Source organism: Haemaphysalis longicornis, unplaced genomic scaffold (assembly GCF_048455015.1).
Source record: "Haemaphysalis longicornis isolate Haplotype H1 unplaced genomic scaffold, Haemaphysalis longicornis Haplotype H1 scaffold_2, whole genome shotgun sequence".
NCBI classification, from domain to species: domain Eukaryota; kingdom Metazoa; phylum Arthropoda; class Arachnida; order Ixodida; family Ixodidae; genus Haemaphysalis; species Haemaphysalis longicornis.
This window is the reverse complement of record NW_027526295.1, coordinates 138,979,655-139,005,188: the sequence shown is the minus strand read 5'-3', so window position 1 is coordinate 139,005,188 and position 25,534 is coordinate 138,979,655. Positions and strand designations below refer to the sequence as shown.

The window sequence follows — 25,534 nt, the reverse complement described above, 5'->3', positions numbered from 1 at the left end:
TTTTTGCAAGGGAACGAGGTCCAGAAGAACCACAGAGGATGAAGTGCTTTTAGGGGCGAAGCCCCAAAGGGTCTTGGGCTGTCGGCGTCTCATGTCGTCGTCGTCGTAACCATCGTTTCATGCAGTCACGGTAAGAAAAAACCGGCACACTCGTTTACGCCTCCTGCTAAAGCGTAACGCGTAATAAAAATCCCGGGTATATACACTAACGTGAAGCCTGGGGAGGACGGCAGCATGTAGTGTATAAGCGTATTCTTGGCGCCTTGAGGTTTTCGCCAACGGAGATGAAACTATTGGGGAGTACAGGTATAGAGCTTTGCTGTAAAAGTCCCGTGTTATTGAATCACGAAGCTGTCTAGCGCGAGGCGTAAACGAGTGTCCCGGTGTTTTTTAGTCGGCGTTATGTTCTAGCGCGAGGCGTAAACGGATTTCCCGGTGTTTTAGTACTGTGACTACATGAGACGAATGATGACTACGACAACGACGACCACGACGACGACAGGGACGCAAAAAGCCCGAGCTCCTAAAAGGCTTCGCCCCTAAAAAACACCGGAACACTGGTTTACGCCTCGCGCTGTAACGCTTCACAACGCGTACTAACGAAAACACCGGGGCACTCGTTTACGCCTCGAGCTAGAACGCTTCCTGCTTCAAAGATTTGAGACCTTTAGAGCACAGCTGTATACCTGTAACCCTCAACGGTTTTATCTCCGTTGGCAAAAACGTCAAGGCGCCAAGAATGCACTGACACGCTGCATGCTTCGCTCCTCCCCAGGTTTCAGGTTAGTGGAGATGGCTCGGGATTTTTTTTCCCTGTGTGTTTGTTCTTCTGGTCTGCCTAACCGGCTGATTGGTTGAGTGACTCTTTAACGCACAGCGGAATATACAGTAGGCATGCGCTCGATACATTGAAAGTACATTTCTCTCGTGGGGCAGGGGCTCACTAAAGCTCACTTGGAGATTCCGCGCGGAGGGGAGGAAAAGGGTAAAACTTAATTTTTGCAAATTTAGGATTATCTCACGGGCTAACGGAATTATCAAGCTGGTACTTTCTGATGTATGTATCCTGTACAAATCTCTAAAAAAGATTCCGTTTTCTTTTCGTAACCAACCCGTATGATGCGAACCTGTGTGTTGGAGTTCTGCTGCTGTATTAGCACCTCGTTTCAGACGCTCGGAAGAAGTACCGCCGAGAAGCGTGCCTAAAACGCCAGGTCATAGCCCACAAGGGGAGCTGAGCAACACCGCGCACACTGGGCGTCCCGGACCAACGAATGCACGATCGACGGAAACGAAGCCGAGCTGGGTTTTCATGCAATGCTTCACTGACGCTAGGCACAAACTTTCGAGAAGTTGAAAACGACGAGGTGGAATTCTTTACATAGCGTTAGTCAAACAACGGCCCACAACGTTCGAATTTATGGCTATCAAGGCACTTTAATTTGCAAAAGTTGAATAAGCACGTTTACGGGGCACAAAAGGATCTTCAGTTTGGCTAGTTGGAACTGGTTAAGCATCTTGAACAGCCAAAGACACGAGTAATAGAAGACGACAGAACGACGCTGTCTCAGCGTCGTCCTATCGTTTTGTTTCCCTCGCGCCTTTTGATGCGCTACCGCTCAATATGAAGCACGTGGAATTCTTGCTGCCACAGCTTCTTGCGACCAATAAAACGCCTTCTGCCACTTACGTGATGTTGGCACGGTAGAATTGGGGATATTGGCACGGTAGAATTTGTGCCAAACTATTTGTCCGAATATTCCGCAGTAAACGTACCTGGGCGTTACAAGGGGGTACGTTGGAATAGTTCAAATACTGTATTAACACTAGGCAATCGCTTTCAATGCAATCTAACGAATAACTGATTAACGCTTCCCAAATGCAAGAGAAATGTGCCTTTGAAAAAAAAACGATGTTCACAAACAACAAAGCATGATGATAACAAGTCCATTTGAAGATGGCCGTGGGAATTAGAGCTTTGCCTTACAAAAATGCCAATACCCGTATCTGAAAAAGCAATGGGTAGCAAATTAATGCGACCAAAATACAAGTCTTGATCTTATGCTTATTATTTCAAATGGCAACAATATGGGAGACCAGTTGTGCAAGGGGGTTCTCACGTAGTTTACAAGTACACTAATGCACCACAATTTTATTACAGCTTTTTACAGCGGCTACCCTACAATGCACGAAGGCCTACTGGCTAAACTCGGAGTACTACGAAGGCCTGAAGGAGTTCTTGAGAACCACCCCGTGAGTATAGTAGAAATGTCTTATATCACTCAGGCAAATTGCGGTTATTGCCTAAAAGGATTAATGATAATCCGCAAACAACATACCAGAATATATCTTTTCACTGTGCAACCTTCCAGGCAAAAATGTTACTACTACATCGCAGGCATGAGCTTGTAGGGGCGCCGCCCTATGTATACCGTGCCCCTACCATCGTGATCGCAGTGCGGTGAGCGCGAGTCGACTCTGATAAGGACGTCAGCCCCGACGTATGATGTGCCCCGTGCGATTACCAGTGAGCGCCCAACGAACACGTGCGGAGTGCGCAACAAACCCAGAATATGCGCACAGCCACCATGTGTGGCCTAAAGGTGGCGCTCACGAGTGCAGGGGGGGAGCCCGGTGAGAGTGGATGGCTACGATGGGAGCAGCGAGGGACAAACGACTGCAACCATGTTCCCCGGCCTACTTGGACTAGCCAGAACATGTGGTGAGGGCGCACGGTGCAGCTTCTGGCAATGAACTCGGACGTCGTCGTGAGTGCTCATGGTAGTGCCGCCTCATCTTGGTGAGCGGCCAGGGCCCCGAGTCTGCGGAAAAGGAGCGCGAGCGGCGTCGCTACCAGTGACTTGGAGAGCGCTCTAAAGGGCTAGGCAGCTTGTGGAGGGTGCATTGGCAGTAGTGACGGCCCAAACGTACATCACCTTATGTCCTTCATTGCGTGCATTTTAAGTGCGAATGCACTTTATAAGCGACCCTGAATTCCGGTGACCGCCGTCCGTCCACATAGCAACAGCTGCGGGTGCGCGCGCTCCTCGTCTTCCTTGGCAACGGGGGGAGATGGGCGCGCGCTGCCTGGCCGCTGACTTGGCACATACCCACGTGGGGGATTGGCCAGGAATCTCCTCGTCTTCCTTGGCAACGGGGGAGATGGGCGCGCGCTGCCTAGCCGCTGACATGACACATACCCACGTGGGGGATTGGCCAGGAATCGGGCGTGAGAAGGGCTAATACACCCGCTTAAAGGAGTACTGACACGAAATTTCAAAGCTGAGATCCGCTCTAGCAATCAAGTACAACGACAACACAAATAGGTGTCTGTGCATGGCACATACCCACGTGGGGGATTGGCCAGGAATCGGGCGTGAGAAGGGCTAATGCACCCGCTTAAAGGAGTACTGACACGAAATTTCAAAGCTGAGATCAGCTCTAGCAATCAAGCACAACGACAACACAAATAGGTGTCTGTGAATAAATGCATGTTTGTTTCTTTGTAGTTGTGTGTGTGTGTGTGATCTCTCTTTCGCGAACATTACCGAACCGCGCAAATTCAACTCTTGCATTCGCACTTTCACATTCTTCCCCTCGGGGAAATGCGGGGAATTTTTTAAGTGCGTATGCACTTCTTAATCGAGCCTGAATCGTCCGCCGCCGTCGTCCGCATAGCAACAGCTGCGGGTGCGCGCGCTCCTCGTCTTCCCTAGCAACGGGGGGAGATTGGCGCGCGCTACTCTCCTCCTCCTCTCTCCGCTCAGTGACTGCGGGTGTTGGGCGCCTCCTCTCCACTTCGGGCGGGAGAGCTCTCGCTCGCGTAGCGGGCGCTCCGCATTCCGACGCGTGAGGGCGCTCGTGTAGCCCTCGCCGTAACGGCGGGCGCTACTCTCCTCCTCCTCTCTCCGCTCAGTGACTGCGGGTGTTGGGCGCCTCCTCTCCACTCCAAGATCACGATATCCACCGTAATCGCGCAATCAACCACCGTGCATTCGCACTTACACACTCTCCCCCTCGGGGAAGTGCCAGGGAATTTTTTTTACGTTGCTTGCATTGTAGTTGTACTTACATGGCGTAAACTGTGTTCAGGGCTCTTAATGCTGCAAAGGGTTGATTCCCCCTGCCTCCTAACCGTCTGCTATCTAGGGTTGTCACCTTTCCCCGAAATAGAAACCGGCCTTCCGCGGGGGGGGGGGGGGGGGCGGTGGGGGGTGTCGTATATAAAAGGTTGCATTTGTGTTCAAACAAAAAGTGATGCCGCGTTATTTTTTTTCATGCAATGCCATTTATTGTAGCGTTTTCCTATAGAGAAATCCACATAGCGTTGGAACCGAACGGGATTCAGATTTTTGTTGTTGCTCTGAATGTGCTGCAGTGAAAAGTAACCGCCATTGCTGACGCCGCGGCGGCATTTCGCTGTGTTGTTGCTCCCTATGGTCCCTTTCCAGGTCAGTAATCGCGCTCGGCCACGTATTTTCTAGGCTCGCTTGTTTTTTCGTAGCTAGTCTACACAGATTTATCGTCGTAGTGTCTGTATTTACAAAGGCCATAAACTAAATACCCTCGGCAAAATGCCCCAAAAACCGGCCAATGTCCGCCGGTTTTTTGGGTATAGACCGGCAACCGACGCGCTGCCTAAGAACCGGTCAGGCCGGTCCAAAACCGGTCAAGTGGCAACCTTACTGCTATCAGCCGTGCTCATTAGGCGTCCAGGGAAATACGTCACCGCTGCCACCAGGAAGCTACGGCTGAGGCAGCAATATTCCAGGGCTCCGCTGCTCAGGTAACGTGGCGCTACGGCAATATAAGTTTGGGAAGGAGGACAATGACACAACGTCGGACACGAAAGAAAGGACACGCGTTTTCACCAGGTGCCGCGCCTGCGCGGTGAAGCTTGTTCATGCCCAGTCGGTGGTAGCATGCTCGGCAGACACAGTCTGCAGCCGCGCCCGTAACTTCCGTCATCACACCTAAGCGGGTTTCCACCAGATGATTGGAAATATAAATTTCCGGTAATTCATCCCCCGAGGCTAGTCGTGGTTACGAGGCATGTTGTTGTGGAAGCCTCCTGAAGAATTTTGACCACTTGAGGAACTTTAACGTGTGGCGGAATCCCGACACGCTGGCTTGTTTGTTTTCTGCTGCATTAGAAAAATGACCTCTGCGGCCGGGATATGAACGAGCGGCCCTGCGTTCAGCAGCGCAACGCCTTACCTACTCAGCCACCGCGCTGTGTTTTCCACCGGGGCTTACGGCGGCACCAGCACTTAGGACCTAACTAAAACAGAAGAAAAATCATTAACACCGGTCTCTCAGAAGTCAAGGAAGGCATATATAATAAGCCGAAAATAACTAAAATAAACCCCACTAAACAGGGTCTAATCACATAAGTTTTTAAATATTTTTCAATATTCTCACGGTTATGTCTCCGGTGAAAGCTCCGCTTGGTAAGCGACAGGTGGCGCCACGCTGCCACGTTAAAAATCGCTTTAAAAATACGTACCAATATCCTCCCATAGAACAGCCACGTAAGCATTTTCGGCGGGGTTCTAGACAAGCGATTACTTGCCAACTCACAAACGACAAAACCTTTAACCAATCATTGCCCACAAGCGAAGCATCCAACCAAGAAACAGCAAGAAAAATTGAAAAGAAACGATAAGACTCCTGAGATTACTGATAATGACCAGAGTATTGCAGTGCCGGCCGTACCACAAATTTACCCGCACAAAAGAAAGTGAAAGAAACACCATGATTAGGACAGCGTATAAGGCAGTTCCCACCTTCGCAATTTTGACCCTGAGACAAAATAACTAAGGGTAGACCACCAGGGTAGCAGAATGAACATGCATAGACGGGTCTAGAGGAAGGGGACGGCCATTTACTCGATGGAAGGATAAAATAACAGTATTCGGAGGCAAAGAATCGACTTCGGAAGCCCAGGACAGCAGCGGGTGAAGGTCAATAGGAGAAGCCTTCAGGCTGCAGTCGTCCTAATAGGATGTTGGTGACAATGACGATGAATAGGTCCTTAACTTGTGTCGGCCTAACGCATTCCAAGAAATTGGAGAAAAAATGCACTCTCCTAGCACCAAGAAAGCCGATGTAAAAACAGCATCGGGAGGGGCCACCATACCCGTTTGAAATGAAACAGGGACCCCCAAACAGAAAACAAAAGACAGGCACCCACACCCCTTTGAAAGAAAATCACAGCACGCTATGATAGACATGGCACCGATCAAGCGACCTCAGATAAAAACTCTCGTCTACCAAAAATATGGATACAATCGTGCACAAGCAGGGGCGGTATGGCAGGCTCAAGTTCATTCGGGGAAAGATTCAATATCATGAGCCCACAGTATACATGGACTCCGGAATGTACGAAAGCACAAGGTCCCAATCGTCTCAGTTGACTACTCTGGCAATCTTTGTGACGGCGTGTACCTCCAACATACACGAACGAAGAAGTAAAAGTTAGAGCCATCCTCTTGGCAATCCGAATAGCGGAAGCATCAAATAAAAGTATAACTCCATTACGTACTCACTAAGGACATTATATTGTTTTCTTGAGACCGAATACCAAGCGCTTCGGTAAGATATTCCCATCCATAATGCAGATAGGTATCAACGCCAGCTGGCCAGCCGGATCCAATGGTCTGATAGCGAACGACGCACTATGCAAGAGGGACACCAACGCATGTACGTGCTCCTTTGACAACGACTACCACACTGCCACCTTCTAAAAACATTCAGAACGAATCCTCATCCTATGCCTGCGAACGCAATCTTTTCCTTGCTACAACGAGGTCCCAATGCCGAATAATCAAACTCTGTGGACGAAAAAGAAACAGTTATCTGAAAATCCATGTGCGGTAATGTGTTCGGTGGGAACATTAGATATCAACTTAGAACGGTGCTAAAATGAGGGAAACATCGACCATCTTACGTGCTACCTAGCCATGTCCTAGTTTATGACCAGGGGAGAACAATTTAAACATAACATATTGCACTTCTTAGAAACATGGGAATCAGATTTGGCCAGCTCCTTAACTCAAGATCAGCGCGAGCTGATTCAGAGACCAAGGGAAGGAGCTGCTGCATCAGGTGCCGTAGACTCAGTTTCCACCTTTGAGCTCCCTGCCATCTCTTTACCTCATTATCGTAAACCAGTTCTTTTTTTCCTGACAAAGATACCCCCCTCTCTCTCTCTCTACCTTTGAAAAAAAGCGAAATTGTCCAGCCCGGCCTAGGCATCACGGAATAAACATTTTGATACACTGACACTGACTCCTCCTAGCTCAAACTAACCAACACCTCGTATCCGCAACCTTTCACGCTCACATTTAGGCCCCAAAAGCGCAGAGAGCCTTCGTCTTTTCTGGTACGCGGCGATTAAAAACCCTGGTTGCTAGTGTTTCTCTTTTCGATAACCTTTCGTGCTCGCGAAGCATATATCGGAAATGCAGCAGCTGCGTACGGAAACGCTCCGTGGGAGTCGAATTATCGCTATCGCGCCGTACGTCTTAGGATACAAATGTAGATGGCTCTGCAACAATTTTCTGCTCAGTGTTTTTTTGCTGTGCTTCCTTCTGTTAGTAGGGATGACTCAAGCGATTATTGACTTGAATAACGAACTGCTACAAGAAATAAAAGCCGCACGAGAGACAGTTGAACGGGACTTGCGAACAGACATAAGAACCCTTCGAACTGACTTTCATGAGGAAACGCATAGCATGGATCACATGAACACTGTCGTTGAGGATATGAGGACTGAGTTTGCTGCCATCGAGTGCGAAAACGAGGGTTTAAAGAGTGTGCTACGCGATGAGCTTGACGGCTTGCAATAGCGTCTTGCCGATGCCAAGCCTATCCTACAGCACTCGGAACAGTACTCAAGGCGAAATAACATTACATTAAGGGAGTCAAACAAAAAAAGGCGAGGATGTGACAGAACTTGTGTGGAAATAGTGGCAGCTTGCTCATGAGCCCATCACAGCTGACGGCATTGAAACATGTCATCAAGTACCCACGTAAAACAAACCAAGTTGCATTGTCGTGAAATTTGCTCGGCGACAGAAGCGAGATTATTTCTTTGAAAAAACGAAAATATTGCGGCTTAAAAACACCGAATTCGGCTGTGCTTCGTCATCTCCCGCTTTTTAACGCCTGCCTCTCTCCTGCTCCTAAACGACCACTTGGAATGACTGTCTCAAAGAAGCACGCACATAAAAGAAACTACGTCTGGAGCCCTAACGAAAAGATCTAAGCAAAAAAAAAAAACACTACGATTCTGAGACGTTTGTCATTTGGCACGAAAAGGACCTAGAAAGATGCTAAGGGCGCCTGCTCTATCCCGGTACCAGTATTGAACCCCCAATGAACCAGAACAAGAACATTTAGCTGTGTCTGATTGGGACATGCACATTGTTCACATGCTCTTCGAAAATACATTTTCTGGAACCACTCGTGCTTTCGAATTCAATTTTGTGGCCCCAGAACCTCCTAGTATATGCCCGAAGAAACATAATCAGGATAACGGTACTCTTGGTGATTACAGCGATAGGTAACGAGACACATTGCGTACGGTGACGACAGGATATTTTAAGGTCTTCACCAAAACGGCAACCATCCACGCATGCTCGTTTCGGCGCGTACTTCTGACACGTGTAAAGCGCGAACCGCCGTAATCCTAATGTTATCCTAATTGCATCAACATGCCTGCTCATGCCTCGTTGCAGTTGTCGTCACAGTGGTGCCACGAAATTTTCGTTCACGCCTGCGAGCCAAAATTGTAGTTGCAGAGTCGTTGTTGCCGTTCCTTGTCCTTCCTTTTATTGATCGCTCTTGAGCTTACAGAGTTATTTGAGCTAAACAAGCAGGACGACCTCAATTTTTACGTCAGGCGGACAAGGTTTTGATGTTATTATGCTTACGGAAACGTGGTTTTGATGCAAGGAAGAGGCAAAATAAAAATCAAATACTCAAATACTCAATATCTGGTTTTGGATACGACATTGTGAATCGGCAAGATAAGCGGGGAGGTGGAGTGTCTATGCTGATTGTAAACGGGATGGAATGCAAGTCCCTAATGATTTTTCTTGTTATTTCCGCCTATGAAGTTCTTGCGGTTCGTTGTCGTGGGTGTGTGTTTTGTGTTTGCTATTGGCCGCCTGGTGGTGATTTGTGTAGGTTCTTTTCCAACACAAATTAGTTTTAGGTGGCGATTTTAACATCAGCTTTGTGATCTGAGCAGGGCCTAAACAAAGTTTGAAAGCTTCCTTACTGTTCATTCTTGTCGTAATGTAATTATACTGCTAACAATGCTGACAGAAACATGGGGAATCCTGTTAGATCTTTTCATAACCAATTTGGATTCTTGTTCTCTAAACTCATGTGTAATAAATTACCCAATAAGTGATAATCTTCCAATAGTTTATCCGTCAACCATGCTGTGAATATCAGGCAAGTGCAACAACAATGTTCCTATAGATGCGGAAACACGTTCACGTTGTGGAAATTTAGAAATGGCATATAGAATGTTGTATGGGATGGTGTACTGAACGAATATGACCCTGAAATAGCCCATGACAAATTTATACCCACGTTCACATCAGTTTGAGATAAATGTTTTCGATCGAAGACCTCTGCTCGCTCTAGGAAAGCCCATAAGCCATAGATAATATCTGACTTAATAAAACTCATAGAAAATCGCGGCAAACTTTACGGAAAACTTGTCCCAACAAAATGTCTCGGTACGTTAAAGGAATACCAAGTACACAGAAACAAGGTTATAGCGGAGCTTCGTTCTGCAAAAGGGCGCTATTATTACAATCTATTCCTGTCATCTACTGGGCAGTTGGGGGAGGTCTAGAAAAAATTGAAATCACTTTTTGGTAATTCGTCGCAACGCGTCACGAAAATTGTCTGAAATGGTGTGGAACTTACAGGTTCCCAGTAGGCCAATGCTTTTAACGATTGTGTTCGTTCTGCTGCCCATCCAGCATCAAATGTCCATGAATTACGTTTTATGAAACCTTCCTGAAACAATACTGTGTTTCTTCAACGTGTAACGGAGAGTGAATTATAATGGCTTCCATTAGCTAGAAAACAATACGCCTACAGATATGTGACTTGCAAGTACAGCCCGTTAAGAATGTTATTGATTTAATTTGTCTTTTCCTGCTACACATTTATATTTGCTCAGCATCTGAAGAGTTTCCTCGTAATATGCAGTGCGGAAAAATTACAGCTTTATATAAAAAAGTGACAAAAATGTCGTGTCAAATTATCGCCCGATTTCCATTTGTTCCCATTTTTTTTCAAAAATATTATAAACTGATTCTTAAGCGACTGAATTCTTTCACAGAACGTATGATATTTTATAGACTGCCAAATATGGTTTCCGCAAAAAACGGATCAACAGAATTGGCATTATTGGAATAGAAAGAATTCATAATACAGAATTTTGAAGACAAAAACATGGTGCTCGACATCTTTCTTCATTTCACAAAAGCATGCGACTTAATTATTCATGACATACTTTTAGGGAAATTGCATCATTATGGAATAAGAGGACCATCCCTGCCATTCATATTGTTACCTGCAACATCAGCCACAGTACGTCGTAATCAGTGGACAGCCATCCGCAGTAAAACGAATAACAGCAGGTGTCCCCTAAGGAAGTATTTTGGGCCCGTCTCTCTTTGTCTTGCGCATTAATGAAATCGTACGTATTGATGATGCTGCAACGTGCATCATATGTGCAGATGACACCAGTTTCCTTTTTTCGGGTCGTTCAGGAACAGACCTATCTATCCGAGCTTTCTATCCGAGCTTTCAAAGTCTATCAAATTGTATTTTTCACAAAATATGACGTGGGATAGCCACGTGGAAAACTTTCTTAAAACATTATCCAGTTCAATTGGCTTCCTCCGCCGTCACTGTAGCAATTTCCCAGTTCCGGTCAATGTTATGCTTTAAAACACTTTATTTTCTTCTGTGTAAAATATGGGTCACTAATCGGGGAAACAACTACCATGGAAAACATTGAATGGCTTCTGGTACTTCACAAACGTATCGTACAAACGAATAGCGGAGCGCCTTATCTAATCACACAAGTAATATTTTAAAGAAATTTAACATATTTCGTGTTGATAAACTTTATAATTTCCGGCTATGACGTTACTACAAGCTGGAGGTAAGCAAAAACCACAAGGCTTTGGCTGCTTTGTCTCGTCTAGGAAAATATATCTAGTAGAATCCTACTCGCCATACGGAAGAATGGATAATTCAGAAATGCCGAACAAATCACGCTGACCAAATGGTAAAATTTCGACTTTCTAAAATACTAAATGAACTAGCTCGACATCGTAGCATAGATATATAATCTATATCTTTTAAGGACGTGCGCGCAATTTTCATGCAAACTTGACGGTTTCTTGTACTTTTGCCCTATAGTTTTTTTTCTTTGTGCGCATGCTTCTGTGCTTACTTGCTCGTACTTTTCTGTGGTTTTCAGTTCGATTGAATCTTCTTTATTCTTCTCATAATTTCACTACAGTTGCATTCTGAGATGTATTTACGCACTGTTTGTGTGTATGTATACTAGTTATGTTTGTGGTCGAGATGGACCATGCATTTATTCTTGTTTTTGCAACACAGTCTGGTGTTGTTCTTTTGACCATGCTGTTTGCTATGTATTGGGGCACAGGCCCTGTCACACCTTTATAGGATGTTTGCCTTTGTTACAAACATCGCTGAGATGTTGAATAAATCGCGCTGCATCGCATTTTCTGCACAATCGGTGCAATCTGTTACTTCTTTTAACAGCGGTTCACAGTCGCCACTTGTGCAGGCCAGACAGTGAGCGGGAAAGTGGGCATTATTCTTGTTTTTGAGAGAGGCCATGCTCCCACATACTGTCATTGATACAGCGTCCGGTCTCCCTTACGTATACGTTTAAACATTTCAAAGGTATTTCATACACTACACCAACTTTGCAGCCCACGTAGGGCGTTGGCGTGCTTCGTGCCGCTTTAGGCTTCTTGGTTTCTTTTGTAATACGTGCAAACATGTCTGCAAGTTCCACTGGGGCTGAGAATACCACCTTAATTGCGTACTTGTGAGGGACCTTTCTAAATTTTTAGGAGGTTCTGTGGACATCACGTAGTACCTCAGGCTTGGTGGCTCTCTGCTGCCCCTATGTCATATTTGCTCTTTCTCTGACATGAAGCTTCTTCAGTAAGGTTTCAGCTACAGCAGCAATAAACGACTCGGGGAAACCCGCGGCCATGGGGCGAGACAGCTGTGCAGCGACTTTCACGCATAGAATGAGAGCATAGAATGAGGGAAGGATTCCATGAGTGATTCTGTGATGTATTTAGTGGCTATCGGTCTTTTTACGGTCTTCCTGTGAGAAGAATCATAAGGGAGCAACTCCATTTCCGACCGTGGGTGGTAGCTCCAACATACATGACTATCTAAAATCGTGATGGCCATGTCTAAAACCTGAATTTTGATGTTTATGGAAAGTTCATGGGTGAATGTTAAACCGTCCCCATGTCCCTCAAAGGCCTTTACAATATCAGCAATGGCTTCACAGTTCGCTTTCTTAGAAGAACAAGGAAGTCATCCACGTACCTAAACACTTTGACATCAGTGTCGAGTACGTCATGCAGAGCAGTCAACATCAGATAAAAATATGTTGCATAAAACGGGTGCGACACATCAGCCTGTGCAGATTCGCTGTTTTGGCAGGGAAGCTTCATCCTCAAAGCTATTAAACGTAGCGTTGATGTAAAATTCCAGCAGGCCTAAGAGGTTACCCGTGGACACTCCTGTTGCATTTTGGGGGCCACTTCACCGTTAAACATAATACATTTGTGAACTGCGGTTAACATTTGCACATGAGGGACCGAGTAAAAAGGGTCTTCAACATCGATTGAAAAGGTGCTTCCAACAGAGTGGTTTGCCTGTAAGAATTCAATAACCACTTCCGAGCTTTTAGTGGCAAAAGGATCATCGACTTGAAGCCGCCATAAATGTTTCGGCAAAACCAGCTTAGGGTATTTTGCCAGGCTCCCCTTTCAGTCACGATCGTTCGAATGTCACCTCGGGCTTATGCGTTTTTGCTGAGAAAAATACATTCAGCTTGTCTCCTTTGCACTTTGTAACTGATGCGGCCATATTACGTAGTGCCAGTTCTTTTCAAAGATCTACTGCTTTGGTTTTCACAGGCGTAACTTGCACATTCACTGCCTCAAAGTTCTTCATAACTGCTGGGGTTGCTTTTCCACCAGAGTCTTAGCGGTATCACGGTGAAATACCCTTCTTTGTGTTGTTGCAGCAGTCTCAAGTCATTCTTTTTGAAAAAGTAGACGACACTTGCCGTTGGGTCATGCGTCTTCGACTGGTTGGGGAGGTTACTGGTTGTCTTCAGCAGACAGTCCACGCCGTCCAAGAGACATCTTTCCTAGTCTTCTTGTTTTTCCGCATTTTTGGCCACCACACACTTAAGCGACAGCCACTCGTGCGGTTCAACAAAAGACTATACACTGTACTTCGGCCCTTTCTTGAGTGTGGTCATCAAATGCTCAAGAAACACCACTCCACCAAGCAGGACAATATTTTTTCATTCCATCTTGCTGTTTTTCTTCAGTTTTCCCATTGCTTGCTTTAAACAGCACCTTCAGCACTGCTCCGTCAATTGCGCTGTAAGGCGCCTGGAATGTCGAAGCTTTATATTGGACAGCCAACCGGGATTATGCGCGTAAAATGGGACCCGCAGCCTATCTTGGTACATTCGAACTTGTCGCCACAACTCTGACGCAGGATCTTGCTGATAACCCGCCGTGGTGGCTCAGTGGCTAAGGCGTTTCGCTGCTGAGCACGAGGTCGCGGGTTCAATTCCCGGTCGCGGCGGCCGCTTTTCTGATGGAGGGGAAAAGCCAAAACGCCCGTGTTTACGAGATTTCGGTGCACTTTAAGGATCCCCAGGTGGTCAAAATTAATCCGGACTCTCCACTGCGGCACGCCTCATCACCTGCGTTGCGTCGGCGCGTTAAACAAGTACCTTTCTTATACGTTTAGCATGTCCCAGGTCAGGCGGGACATCCCGAACAGGAGAAGTATTTCCTGGGAAATCACACCTTTCCTTATGTTGAATGCCAGAGGTCTTGAATGGCAGTTCGTGATGCCGATGTTGGCAATATCTCACGCACTTCGGTTACAGAGGGTTTAACAGACATACCCGCGCCCGATGTAGAAGAAACGTAGCTTAGAACTTGTTTTTGGGCGAGTTCGTGCATCTTGTTGAATAAACGAGGCTTTTGCGCAAAAAAAAAACAACAGACACAGAAAGAATGGGACCAGCGCAAACTCTCAACTAACTGTTATTGAATAGAGCACACAAATATACGTACACCTGTTATCTGGTCGCTCATTCGCACTTCCTGCAACCATACCAATCTGTAGCAGCAGCTCAAATACTTCTCTACAGACACGTGTCAAGATATACAAGCCCTTGTCTAAGAAGAAACTATGGTATCACTCACGCAGTCTGCTCCCTTTTTTCTTTTATGATATGCCTCTAAAATTTCCCTTGCCTTCGTGTCGCTGCGCCTGCGCAGAACCCCAACTTTTAATAGCGGTACACAATCCCCGCTCGTGCAGGGCACACAGCGAGCGGGCAAGTGGGCATTAGTCTTCTACATATTCCAGGAGTTTTCGCAAGGGTAAAACCAGCTTTCGAATGTTATGAATCAGCCCGCCGCAACACTCCTCAGCTGTGTGGCGAAGCCTCCACTACGTGCGCCTTTCAAGTTTCAAACAGGCCCCCCTGTCGCTGACTGGCTTTTGCAGCCGACGATTCAAACGCGCCGCTACACGTCCGGATAGGTGGCGCCTCGCTATCGGCGTGATCAAACTTCATTGGCGTCCCGACGCAACCCGCAGAGACTTGTCCGAAGGACGCCGAAGCTGTTGCGGAGACCTACTCTCTCCCCTCTCTCCGACGCAGCGTGCGCCGATACTACCGACCGCTTACGAGATGATGAATGCGCAGTGTATTTATAGCAAACATGTCTGTATATCATTTCATACCACACCTCGACAAGGGCCTAGCCAGGGCAGTGAAGCATTCGCAATCAACTAGGGTTGACGAAAGCTGAACCACAGCATTTTTTTCATTTTAAACTTTCCTCTAATTTCGAATCCGCGCATTTCTTTCCTCAGAATGGGTGATTGGGCATCTTCTAGGCCTGAATAGCTGCGAGGCGCGGCCGTGTTTCACCTTTAATTGATGTACTGCATTGCGTTGGGTAGTTGTGGCCCGAGCGCAGTGTCGCCGTTCCGCCCGATTGATCCCCCGTTGTTCATGTAACCCAACCGCGGTACTGTTGTTGGTAGCCAGTAATTTCAGGTTCATGTCAATAATTCCTCCAGTCATACTCTAGTAGCAAGTATCCAAGAGGGACACCCTCAAACACCCGCGAGCTACCGTTCGGTAATTGAGACTCATCAGCCAAGCCCAACGGGAGGGTCCCTCTAGGTAACCACAGGCCGGTAACGCAGAATGGCCGGTACGGAGAGGCCAACCCCATTTGCTTTCTGCTTAACCGAGGAAGCGTAGGACCCCAAACATTCTTGCCTTTATCTCGCCCAGGTGTTATTTTTTGTTAACTCTTGTTATTTTTAGTGGGGTGCCCAGGGTAATTACCTCCGTAAATGCAATTAACGTTTTGCTCGCCACGGTGCGTGATGCATTACGTGCTGCGAGGAAAGGTGCTGTTGCTGCTAATATTAGACCGCATTCCACCCGCGAAAAAGCAAACTACGCTGTTCAGCACACGCTCGCGCTTTTTTTGAGTGTTGCCAAAGTTCGTGCAGGCACCACGCAGGATGCCTGCCCTCCTATGAGCTGCATTGCGTAGCAAATATCCACTTTTGTTTACTCTGGGTCCGGTGTTTTTGTAGCAATAAAACTGGCTGACTAGGTCAGCTTGAACTTTCCGTGTGGTTTATTAGCAGCTGCAGTGCAGTGCACTTCCAGTGTACTAGAAAGCTGCATGTGTCTTTCCAGCCTACTAATATGACAGGGTTATATGCCTGCTGTAAAAGGACATCTTCATCAATAGTCATGCATCGTGGCATCGGGAGGTGGCCAAAATGGTTCTCGCCCAGACTTGTAGGGCCAGGCTGTTAGCGGTTCGCTTGAGTCCACAATCCTGTACGATGAAACACTGTAAGTTTGCCATAAGGCCTCACTGTTTGCATTTTAAACTAACATTAGGTGATTGTAGGGTTTAACGCGCCGACGCGCGCAGGCAGTGAGGTGCGTCGTAGTGGAGCGCCCAGGATTACTTTTGACCATTTGGAGATCTTTAACGTGCGCCGAAATATCGTACACACGGGCGTTTTTGCTATTCGCCTCCATCAGAAAAGCGGCAAACTAACATTAAGTCAGGCACTTGCTTTTCTTTTGCCCAAATTGTGCACCTACATTTTTCGCCTCGGTGGCTTCGCTTTCCGGCACAATTCGAAAGATATACTTTGCAAAAAAACCGTTCGCGAATTTATTTCAATGCGCGGAGCATCCGAAAAAAACTATGAAGGCATCGCAAACTTTATCTCTTCTGTGTCAATCATTGTCGTTTATTTGCTTATCTGAAACGTGGCTTTCCAGTCACGACTGAAACTTGTATGACTTTCTTTGACACATAGCTGTACATTGTAACAGCGTAGGCAGTACTTATGGGGGATCCACCATTTTCATTTCTCTCGATATCACATACACACGCAGGTACGAGCTATCGATTGACGTTGGTAACTGTACCGGTTTGGGTTGAAACTGGTTCATCATTCCTTGCTGTTGACGACGTCAATTTTGTGTTGGGTTGTCGCTCTCATCTCCGGTTTCTGATTTTATTAGTGCTTTTGATGCCACGCTGAAGAAATTGTCCGTAGAAAATAAAAACGTGATAATTATGGGAGATGTAAATATTAACTTCCTGCACGTTAATTCTAATGTATATGCCACCTTTGGGTACGAATCCTTTTGGGTCCGAATCAATTTTGGGTACGATTGATTGATTGTAGGGTTTTAGCGCGCGGACGCAACGCAGGTGATGAGGCGCGCCGTAGTGGAGGGCTACGGATTAATTTCGACCGCCTGGGGATCTTTATCGTGCGTCGAAATCTCCTACACACGGGCGTTTTGCTATTCGCCTCCATCAGAAAAGCGCCCGCCGCGGCCAGGAATCGAGCCCGCGACCTTGTGCTCAGCAGCGCTACGCCTTAGCCACTGAGCCACCGTGGTGCGTCGCTCGATAATTCTCAGCTCGTTAGCTCTGTTTGCTTAGATTTTAAGGAAGCCTTCGATATAATTAATCACAACATCTTATTCAGTAATCTGGAAACGTGCGGCATAACTGGTCCATCACTAAAATTCTTGAAAAACAATTTGCTTCTTTGGGAATACGTCGTATATGTAGCAGATACATTTTCCGAAACTAAAGGTAATACTACAGGCGTGCCCGAAGGGCCAATTTTGGGCCCCCTGCTCTTTCTGATTGATATTAACAACATTTCTGACACCCTGCAGTCATCCCATTGCGTCTTATATGCGGATGACACCACTATCCCAACATTTCACAAGTGTATATTCTATTTAACATCTAAACTTAACATCGCTCTCTGAAATGTCGTAGATAGGTGTAAAAAGACCCAATTGATAATTAATCCTATAAAATCTGAATTCTTGATTTTCAGTTAAAGTTAGAAGGTCGTAACCCAGCTTCGCTCGTTAACACTTAGTGAAAATTCAATTCCTGCTTGTGATTCTGCAATATTTCTCAGTATCTGTCTTGATCCTCATCTTAGGTTTCATCTTCATATCAACCATCTTAAAAACACCACTGCATTTGGACTTCCTCAGCTAATTAAAACCCGGCATTTCTTCTCGTCTTCCACACTGCTAGCACTCCTTTACAGAGTCAAATTAACTACGGCATCATCGCGTAGGGAAACAGTTATGAATGTCACCTAGAATCGGTACAACGTCTTCAGAAGCAACCAAAACTGATTATTACTACCAGCCATTTCAGTGCTGATGTTTCGTTACTACTTAACCAGATAGGCATATTATCCATTGATCGCTTATTTAAGTACAATCTGCAATCATGTTATTTAAGGTTCTGAACAATCAACTTCATTTTCAGCTCATAGACGTTCATTCTGTACGCAATGTAAACCCCACAACGTTTGCCTCCCGCAATAATTTTCTACTCCCGATTGTTCATACTAATTATGTGAAAAAAGTACCGACTTCACTCCTATTCACTTCTAGAACAGCGTGTCTCTAACTGTAAAGTTATCAATGGTATTACTTGCAGTTAAAACATTACTAAATGTATTCCTTTTAGGGTGTAATTAGATGTTTTTCTTATTTTATTTTCACCGGTCTATTTGATCAAACTATTTCTGCTGTTGTATAAGAAAAAAAGGAGACGCGTTCAATGTCCTTTACTTAGTGGAGACAATGTTTTGTTGTACTTGTTAACGTGGTAGTAGGTATTGAAAATCCATTTGATAGACTTGCCAAATTGAATTGTTGAAATTGATAATGTTTCAAGTGTTGCCTTTATTTCCGTAAACATCTGAAATTGACCATTTCTGTTCGCTGCGATTACATGCTATCTTAGTGATGAAATCTATGGTTGGACGGAGGCTCTTCTGGTCGGGGTGGGTCATGATACAACGGGGAATAAAAACACCGACCAAAATATATACTTCGTAAAATAAAGACGTTTCGCTTTTACGAAATATATTTTTGGTCGGTATTTTTATTCCCCGTTGTATCACTACCTTAGGGATGAACTACTGAGGGTCCCGTTTCAGCCTAATGGCTTTGGGACCCTCGTCTGGATATACGCATGTATGTAAAATGTGTTTTGTGAATTGCATAAACCTTTGAAACCTTTGAAAGCGCTTGTGCTGTCATTATATTACCTCTGCACGGAACTTTGTTGTCGCTGTCGTTAAATTTGAGAACACTATACGCTGCCAAAGCTTAGAGGGACGGAATACTGGAGACACACACGATGCACGCACAGGAAAGCACCCTTTGGTGTGTTCGACCAATTCGCGCACACACCTTCTTGTAAGCGTGGAAACTTCAATGCAGCACAATTTTCTCTACGCCATGCAGTAAAGTGGATATCGTGAACATGCTGAAGTTCCGTGTCTACCTGAAGTTGTCGCTGTTCGGGAAGCGGCCCACGCCACTGGCGCGCCTCTACTACCAGTATTCGCGCTTCATGAATGACCCCCTCGCATCCGAGTTCCGCTGCCTGGACGCCCTCGAGAGCTGGTTTCGGCCCTACTTGTTTGACTACCTCCGTCGCAGCCACGTGCATGTCTACAGGGACATCCCAACCAACCTATCCTTACACGTAAGGTCTTTTTTAACTTTATATGTTCGTTTGTTGTTATTTTAATCAGTACAGTACGCCATAAAATATTTTTCGTGGGAGCGGGTCCTAGAACAACGTATGCTCAAGAGGAACGTCTAGAGCATCGTACTAGTAAATACAAAAGCTAAATCACTTCCAGCTGCCATGAATGTGCGGTGCAAACTTAACCTAGACATAAATGTGCTAAAATCGATTGGATGGTTTCTACATAACGGTGCCGGATATGTCACAGCCAATAGTTGCGAATCTGACCTTCACCCAGTAACATCTGGTTTGCACAGGGGTCAGTCTTACAGTTGCACGTTGTTAAACCGAATGATGATATAGCGAATTATCTGCTGTATCGAAATAAATACAAACTTTGCTTTGTCACGCTTTATGTCATAGACACTTATTCTTTTATAATGAAACTGAAACCCCGAGAACCGCGCGCGATATCAGATATAACGAAGCAATGGTTAACCAGGATTCTGATAGGCTACTTGAGAAAAAAAAAGACCTCGTCGTCCGAAACTGGAAGTATAAACCTACTTTGTTCATAGACACTGTGAAAAACGTAATCCTCCTCAGTGCTGTTAGTAGCCACCAGACGAAGATCACAGCCGCCCTTAAATAAGGACGCAGGCCCGTTTTGTCAAGTGAACGTTGTTCTGTTGCACTTTCACGTACTCATGTTCCGGTTTATTGAGGTTGAAATGCAACACGAAGAAAGGTAGAGGTTACCTTGTTTATAGTTTATGCAAGGCCTAAAAATGAATTTTTGTATCGAGCATTTTAGCGCGAGCCGGATTTTTTATTTGATTGAGCCGATTTTTCCCGGTTTTGTTGCAACGAATGTCGGATAACGAACTAATTTGCTGTGTCTCAACTAATTCGTTATAATGATGTTCGACTGTACCATCTCTCTTGTTTCTCATGTTTATTATTGACCTGCCTGAGCCTGTTTCTCCTTCCATAAGCCAAAACCTTGCGTACCCAACCGATGTTTCTTGCCTCCAAGTTCACCTGCATGGCTTCACCGCTGGGGAATGAAACGTAATGCTAACGTATTACTAACGGGAATTTCAGAGAAGACTGATCTCCAAGGACCCAAGTTATCTTCTCAATGACTTGCCTTTATTTCGTGTCAGATGTTACAAATATGTCAGGTTGTCGAACCAGAACCGAACTGAACCAAAAACCGGAACTCAACCGATATTTTTGCCGGAACTGAACGCGAACCGGAACTGAACGGAAAAAAGAAATGACAGTTACCGGTTCATGCCGAAATGGTTCGACCCTTCGTTGTAGATGTTGCACAGTCAATGCAATTCAGGCCTTTTTTCTTTAACGTACCATCAACTTCGTACCCGGTCGCGCACTTTCTCCTCACGACAATTGAACATATCACGCTCTATGTAACAACAGGGAAAATGAATGAGCACCAATTTAGCGATGGTCTGTTGCTGGTGGACGCGCAAGCGTAGTGCAAGCTGACCAAACGAAACGTCATTCTCGGCAGCTTGCAGGGGATATAAAACGACTTTGCCCTTCCCTAGCTGCCACTTTATTGGAGCAATCAGGCTGCAGGAGTGCTCCACTGCGCAACAGCGAAAGCCCACGCCCGATGTGTGCAAACGTTTTGGATTTCATGATTTGTTTAAAAGGTCCGACGCCTGCAAATTGTTAATACTTGACAAGTGTGACCGCAGGAGCTGCTCAGTGGCTAAGCCGTTTGCAGCTGGCCACAACTGGCCTCGATCTCCCTCCCCCACGACCGTTTTTATGAAATAGATGGAAATCGAAAACGTCCATGTATTGAAACTTTGATCCACGCTCAATATCACCAGCTGCTTAATATAAGTCTACCGGCCTGCAACATGAGCTGCCCCTCGGAGCAGAGATATAGCGCGGGGCATCAAATGCGCCAGTTTCTTAATTAAAAAAATGTTTTTACACGGAAAACAACAAAAAAGAAGAGGCGAATAACGTTGTTTTAAAATATAACGCGAAATTAAGTGAAACCGAATAAGTAAAAAGAGCACTAAAACGTGGATATTGCTTTATACTTTTTTTTGCCCTGCCTTTTAAAACCAAACGTGTCATAAATGCGAAGGAAGTCAGTTGCGTGGTCAGTATTTGAGGACAGTACAGTGGACAAGTTCCGTTTTTAATGATACAAATAACAACAGATATGTCAGGGAAAACTGGTGAGGTGCGCACTTAATCCCTTGGAAAAAAACTGCAGCCCTCGATCTTCTCTTGGAAGCAGAAACAGTAATAAAGCAGATGACACATGCCGATACGCAGGCCGATACTTCACACCGTCCCATTCGCGCAGCGATCATCTTTTCTGCTTGTTATGCAGTTTTGTGTCTTTGAGATCTGCCGTTATTTCGAAGGTGCACTTGTAGTGACTGCCCAACTCGCTACATTACTTCTACTGCTACTCGTTCCGGAGGGGAGTACTGCTGTGGACGAATTAAAACGCGTTTACTCAAAAAAAGTCTTATCTCATGCTCCGCGCGTGAATTTTCCCTTTCATTTTGTCAAAGCATAATCTGTTATAATATTCTGCAATGTAGCAACGGACCAATGGCTGCGGGTATAGCTATGGCCGGTATAGCTATTGCAAAACGAATTGCAGTGGCCAGAGCAATAATGCAGTGACGTAGGGTTAACTAAAGCTTACTTTTAACCAAAGTGTGCTAACACATTCGATAAGGTCACAGCTAACAACTTATTCAGTGTGACCAAATTGTCTGATTTACTGGTAGTAATTATGTGCCTGTTGTAGGATTTTTCTGTTTTGTTACAAATATAAAAAGTGTGCACATTGGTGTTAAGCGCTGGTATCTGAGCGCGCCAGTTCACAGGCCTAAATTTAATGCTTCAAGGTTAGCGTGATGGTCGACCCCATAGCGACGATTACGATTTCAACAAAAAAAAAATCACACATCTCCATGCCTCGAACGATGCCGAGGGTGCGAAGCAGTGGGACGGAAGTTGTGTATTGCCTGTTTAATGAGCGCCATCGTCCATGCGGGCTGATGCACTCTGAGGTTTAAATCATTTTGAGGTGCATTAAATGCACTGTAAATGACATGTACCACAAGAAAGACAAGTCGCATCCCAGTACTTCGCACGCTCGGCATCGTTCACGGCATGGAAATGTGTGATTTTATTGGCCCGATTTGGGCTGAATTGACACAAACTTCCGCGCATTAAATGCATTAAGGAAGAGACGAACGTGTGTGCACTGTATATATGCAGTGTTTCATTGACGGCATTGGTGTTACGTTGAGACGAGTTCCGGGTTGCGCTTCCGCTTCACGATCACTGCCTTGTGTTCGGTGAAGTCCAGAGACAGTGGTTCTTAGAGGGGGGCTAGACTGCAGTTGGCGAAGGCGAGGTCTATGCACGTTCTCCTGATGGTTGTCGGTTGATTCGTATATTCGTCTGTATAAAAAACACCGACACATCGAGGCCAGAGTCGCGAGACAGAAAACCAGTCGATGTGACCAAAATTCCGCGGAGGCCAAATGCACAGACACCCATCTCCTTACGTAATGACAGTGCAAATTAAATAAATCCTGGTGGCCGAAATTATACGGAGCCCTCCTCTACAGCATCTCTCGTTATTCCAAACCAAGCCAGTCCTGAATGTTCGCAGCAGTACATACAGGGACCGCGGAACTGAAAAAAGGAAACGCTCAATTGTCGTACGCAACGCGGCGCAGTGAGGGAAGTGCGCTATGCCGCAACGCGGCCGCGGCGCGCTAAGACTCTGCGACAGCCAGTGCGTTCAGACGTACGCCAGCGTCGCCGGGCCCGTGGGGTGATGACTCATGGATGACGCAGAAGCCGAACAAGACCTGCCCTGCAGGAGAGGAATTAACCTACCATTTCTGCGGGTGAGGAGCGCTAGGCGGACTAGACGTCACGGTTGCCCCAGCGTTCTCACGCCGTGTGTTTACATTTTTTCGAGTGCTGCATACACGGCGTCCGATCGCGTTCGACTTTTGCGGTTGTCGCAACAATGAGTAAACTGGCGATGGTTGTCACCCCCTCAATCGTCGTTCAAGACTTCCAGCGTCTTATGGCGTTACCACTTAGCAGTCAGCTGTGGGCGTCCAACCGTTCACCGTCTGCAGACTCAGGTGAGCGCTCCTTTTTGGCGGATTCGCAATGGGTCTGCAATCTTGTCCACATACTTACTGCTGCAACGGTTGCTTTATGCTCGCGACAGTTATAATAGCCGCGTTTACAAAAATCTTAACGCCACGTTCTCACCGGCTTGCATTATTGTCGCTGTTTATGCTGCTCTGCTCGCGTCTGTCGGCGATTTCTAGATGTTGATGGTTTGTTTCCCTACCCGGAAACTTGCTCGCATTCATACCCGCCTCGCCCATGGCGTTTCTTTGCCTCTTCTTCAGTGTGGCCTCATTAACATCAATTGTTATCCTCTACGATTTTTCTAAGCAACGTGCCTTGTCCTAACCTATCTTAATTGTGTAACGACAATGAACTTGAAGTACAGTCTATGCGTGAAGTTAGAGCGTGACGGAATTGTGTTGGCAAGGTTTTCGTGTGTGCGTGTGGTTGGTGAGGGCGTTGTAGCGCGCTGCTTTAGCCTGTTGCGACTCGTTACTGCATCGAGTAATTATGCTTGCCAGGCGTGCCCGCGAAGGGATGCTTACTTCATTATGTATTTCATATTTAATAGTGAAGTCAGTCGGCGTTCAATAACTGATGTAAATGCAATGGGAACGACCACAATAACAACACAGGGCAGGAGCACTGCTTCTGTTGTCTTCTCTGTTGTTTGCCCTTCTTTTCTGTCGTCGTAGTTATTTATTTACTGCTGCGCGAACCTTGTTTCATTCTTTAAGTTCCATTTTTTTTCTCTTGCAGCATATCCTGATGTCAGTCATGGTGCCCCTAGCCTGCCTGCGGCACTCACCTGCCAGTATAGTGGGAACTGATGTATGCAGGCCACTTGTCACAACCCAATATGTTACCGTCAATGCCTGGCCTGTAATTCATGGTATACTTCAGATCCACCATTGCGATCTCACTGTGTTTATTCGGAGCTAGTGACACGGTAATGTATAGCCATGAAGCCAACAGCATGTGTACTGAAAATGCCGATGTCAAAACAAAACCCAACTAATCTAGGGATCTGTGCCACCTTTACCTCTACAAGTCTTACAGCAAGTATCAAAACAATGACCAGCTAGGGATATCTCATGCCCTATATTGTGTTCTCCCGTCTGTTTTTGTTGTGTCTTTACTGTTATATATTTAAAAATCTATAGTACGAGTGAGGTAGCCTGTAAACAAATAAAGCTGCTTCGTGCGAGTGAACTACTTCATGCAATAAAAGGTAGTTCGATATATCAACTAAGTTGCTGACCCGAACTCATCTGCAATGAACTGATGTGGTGCATGCATTACGTAAGCGCATATTACCAACTGTAGAAAACAAGAAAGAAAGTGAACACTTTTTATGTGTAAAAATAGTCTAGTAGCAAGTAATTTTGGCTTGTGTCTGTCCAGTGTCAACAAGGGTAGTATCCTTGACGCATGACTTCGCGGAGACCTTCCTGCCACCTTCCCCCAATGGAAACACAATGCCGGTAAAGACGCCTGGGCAATAGAAATAGTACGATGAGAGGGAGTCACAGCGTTGATGACCGTTCATTCTACCATGAGGAGCAGTTTCGAGCTGTGAGGCCTTGCTCTGTTTTCCGCTCCTGCTCTTTTCCTTGCAGAATGCCACAGTCTTTCTAGGTAAAGCTCCCAAGACAAGAATGAAAAGAAAACGTGGAGCTAAACAGACGCGGATGAAGATCAGATAAGCCCACTTCCAGCTGTTTATTTGAAACCGCACTTATGCCCGACTTGTAAAGGAAAAAACAAATAAAAAAAAGAAGGTATAGTCCAACTAACAACTGTAACGGGGGATTAGAATTTTTGGTATGTATGAGTGCAACATTGGAGATAGCATAGCAGGGTGATGGCGCAGGCCAGAAGTTAACAAAGCAGAGTACGCATGTATTGCAGCTGCAAAACAAACCACG

General features: G+C 45.9%; 1 protein-coding gene across 1 annotated transcript; it reads left to right on the top strand.

Annotated features, from left to right (window-relative positions):
* Nucleotides 1-2,165: 2,165 nt before the first annotated feature.
* LOC144168313 (uncharacterized) lies at nt 2,166-25,312 on the top strand. The gene is made up of 3 exons (XM_077697323.1): nt 2,166-2,253; nt 19,208-19,451; nt 25,226-25,312. The coding sequence occupies exons 2-3, from the start codon at nt 19,227-19,229 to the stop codon at nt 25,310-25,312; spliced, it is 312 nt and encodes a 103-aa protein (XP_077553449.1). The 5' UTR covers nt 2,166-2,253; nt 19,208-19,226.
* The last annotated feature ends 222 nt before the right edge of the window (nt 25,313-25,534 follow it).